Source organism: Austrofundulus limnaeus, unplaced genomic scaffold, assembly GCF_001266775.1.
Source record: "Austrofundulus limnaeus strain Quisiro unplaced genomic scaffold, Austrofundulus_limnaeus-1.0 Scaffold584, whole genome shotgun sequence".
Lineage (NCBI taxonomy): Eukaryota > Metazoa > Chordata > Actinopteri > Cyprinodontiformes > Rivulidae > Austrofundulus > Austrofundulus limnaeus.
This window is the reverse complement of record NW_013952986.1, coordinates 14937-18159: the sequence shown is the minus strand read 5'-3', so window position 1 is coordinate 18159 and position 3223 is coordinate 14937. Positions and strand designations below refer to the sequence as shown.

The following is a 3223-nucleotide window of genomic DNA, read 5'->3' as shown; positions in this document are numbered from 1 at the left end:
AGTTATATTTTGCACAGTTTAAGTTATATTTTGCACAGTTTAAGTTATATTTTGCACAGTTTAAGTTATATTTTGCACAGTTTGTTATATTTTGCACAGTTTGTTATATTTTGCACAGTTTAAGTTGGATTTTGTAGTTTTATTTTATTATTTTCAGTCTGCTGTATTTTTGTCTGCTGCTCCAATAAAAAGTTAAAGTACCCATCACCTGTATTTATGTAATCTTAGCACAAAAAGTAAGTAAATTAGTATTTGGTAGAATAATAACTCATTGTAATAATGCTTCTTGGTAATAAAGGTGATAATTGGCAGTAGCTGAGGTAGCAGAAGCTCAAAATTAGAGTCAATAACAACAAAATCAGCTGTTTGGCTGCCTACATCCTCAGCTCTGCTGCTCATCACACAAATGCATGTTCCTTACAAATGTGGCTCCATTTAAAAGAGAAATTACCAGGTTTTCTAACAGTACAGGATTTATTACTTAGAACAAATAAATAATCTACCAAACATTAATTTTCTTACTTTTTGTGCTGACTTTAGATTCACATCTCGTCTGGTTTTATAAAAGCATTTATGATTATTAAACAATACTTTTTTTGCTGTTTGTGACACTTTGAGCTAAAAGACATGAAGTAATTTCATTAAGTCCTGCAGTAATGAGCTAATGGTGTCTGACAGCAGCAGCAGCACTTCCTGGTTGCTCCCAGACTCCTTTAGGAGCGGCGTCACCCTGAGCTCTGCCTCTCAGGATCTCCATCATGACACAGCTCAAACAGGACATGAGGGGAAAAGCTTTGGACCCTCGTGGACCACCGCACCCCGACGGAGACCCCAACCAGCCCCACAGACCCGCTCCTCTTCCTCGTTACCTTCGTGGGCCGGCTCGGGGTCCGGCGTGAGCGAGATGTCGTTGAGCTCCCGCAGGCAGAGCCACTCGCCGTCGACGGAAACGCGAAAGTTGCAGAGATAGATGGTCTCCCGGGCGGCCTGGGTGATCTTGTCTGTGGTGGGAGTCGGGGTCTCGCTCTGGGGCGTCAGATCCGACATGATGACTCAGCGTTCAGGGCAAAAAAAAAACAACACCACCCAGAGAGAGAGAGGGAGAGAGAGAGACGAGGGGAAAAAGGCGTAGCTGCCTTTGTTCTGACAGCTCCGAACAAAAACAGCAGCTCAGGAGGAAGACGAGCTCAGAGGAGGAAGAGCGCTTCAGAACAGACGAGGAAAAACCAAAACGAGGGATGAAGAAGGTCCAGCAGGTGTCTGGAGGAGTGCTTTATGTCTGCATCCTCCTCCTCCTCCTCCTCCTCCTCTCAGCACTGAGTGAAATACGCTGCTGTCTGAGGAAGGGCAGCCCTCCTCCTCCTCTTCCTCTCTCTTTTGTAGAGTGGGGATTTAAAAAAAATCTCAGCTCTCCTCCGGGTCGTCTGATTGGGCTGCCTGCGCACCGCAGTGAGAGCTCTGGGTGGGTGTCGACCAAGATGGCCGACGGTAGCGCTGAGGAGAGCGTACGCTCGTCACGTGAGCAGACGGTGCGTGAATGAAGAAGAAGAGGGGCGTGAGGATGATGATGGGGGGGGTGTCCCCAGAGTAACAAGCAGCTCTAACAGTGCAGCGAGGACTCGTGTCTCACAGTAACAACGTCCCTCTGAGCAGCAGGGACACAGAGGGACGACAGGGTCAAAGGTCACAGAGGATTAGTGTCAACGCTCACACCACTTCTAACATCACAACAAGAGATCAAACTGAATAGTAGTTTTATTTGCAAAATGCAAAAACTCAGTGTTTTGTTTTGAGGATCAGGACACCAGTGTGGGCCAACAGATCAACAGTTACATTCATTTAAACTAGAGAATTTACATTTCCGGCGAAAATGCTAGTGTGAATACCTCTTTCTGATAACTTTATCTGAAGCTAAGAAACAAACTGATGATGTCACCGATGTAACTGATGATGTCACTTATGTGCCTGATGTCACTGATGTCATCATAAACAAAATTCAAAAAATTTAAATTGCTGAAAAAAACTATAAAAATTTAAGATACTAAATATCATATCTGGAATGTCCTGAAGGAGCCGAACATTTTGTTATATGAATGGTTTCAGTAGCAGAAAAATTGTGAAAGGAGAAGCGTCCAAAAAATGTACCCATTCAAAGTCAATGGGAAAAAAACTGCTTAAAAATTGAAATAGCTAAAAAAGTATAAAATGTTAAGTAACCAAAAGTCATAGCCAGAATGTCCTCAATGAGCTGAACATTTTGATATATGAATGGTTTCAGTAGCACAAAAATTGTGGAAGGAGAAGCGGTCCAAAAAACGTACGGAAGAAACTGGAATAATACAGAATAAAGAGAAACACAAAAACAACAGTGTGACTGCTGGAGGCACGCACACAATAAATGACTGTCAGGATATTTGAGGCTGCGGTGGTTCAGTGGTCGGTGCTGCTGACATGACTTTATCCTGAAGCTACAGGTTCAAACCCAGGAGGCATCAGGAAGAGCATCCGACGTAAAACTATTTATCTGAGTTCAGTGACGACTCCTGAAGGAGGGAGCAGCCCAAAAAACAACAACAGCAGGATAGAAGAGAATTAGCTAACAGGACTCCAGAACTTACCTGACAACAGTGTAGAACTTAACCAACAGAAGTCCAGATGTTAGCTACCAGTTGTCTCGATTCAATTTGCACACCCCCTCAGAGCATGAGTCTGTCATAACTGGTTTTTCCTGTAATTTGGTATTTTTCTGCAAGGTATCTTGCTTTTATTTTTCAATTTTATCTAATTTCATCTTGATAGTCCTGTACAGTGATTATTATTATTTTATTCTGTTTATTTTTATTGTTATTATCTTTAATTCTATTATCATTGCTACAGTTGGTAATGTCACATAGTAATATACTGTATCTGTGGATTGATGTATGTATCTGCTGCTGCTGCTACACCTGAATTTCCCCGTGCGGAACGATAAAGGCTGTTTCTGTTCTAGACTAGAACTTAACTAACAGGAGTCATTAAGTTAGTTAACAATAATCTAGAACATAGCCAACAATAGTCTAGAACATAGACAACAATAGTCTAGAACATAGACAACAATAGTCTAGAACATAGACAACAATAGTCTAGAACATAGACAACAATAGTCTAGAACATAGACAACAACAGTCTAGAACATAGACAACAACAGTCTAGAACATAGACAACAATAGTCTAGAACATAGCA

General features: G+C 41.8%; 1 protein-coding gene across 4 annotated transcripts in view; it reads right to left on the bottom strand.

Annotated features, from left to right (window-relative positions):
- Window positions 1-3223, bottom strand: part of rufy3 (RUN and FYVE domain containing 3) — a 23394-nt gene that overhangs the window by 17333 nt on the left and 2838 nt on the right. The window contains exon 1 of one of the 4 annotated variants that reach the window (XM_014026724.1): window positions 870-1457. The exons of 2 other annotated variants lie outside the window; for them this stretch is intronic. In XM_014026724.1, the coding sequence (XP_013882178.1) occupies window positions 870-1047 (178 nt within the window). In that variant the 5' untranslated portion in view covers window positions 1048-1457. Of the gene's footprint in view, window positions 1-869; window positions 1458-3223 lie in introns of those variants that run through there. One more of the 4 variants, XM_014026722.1, reaches the window with a different exon arrangement.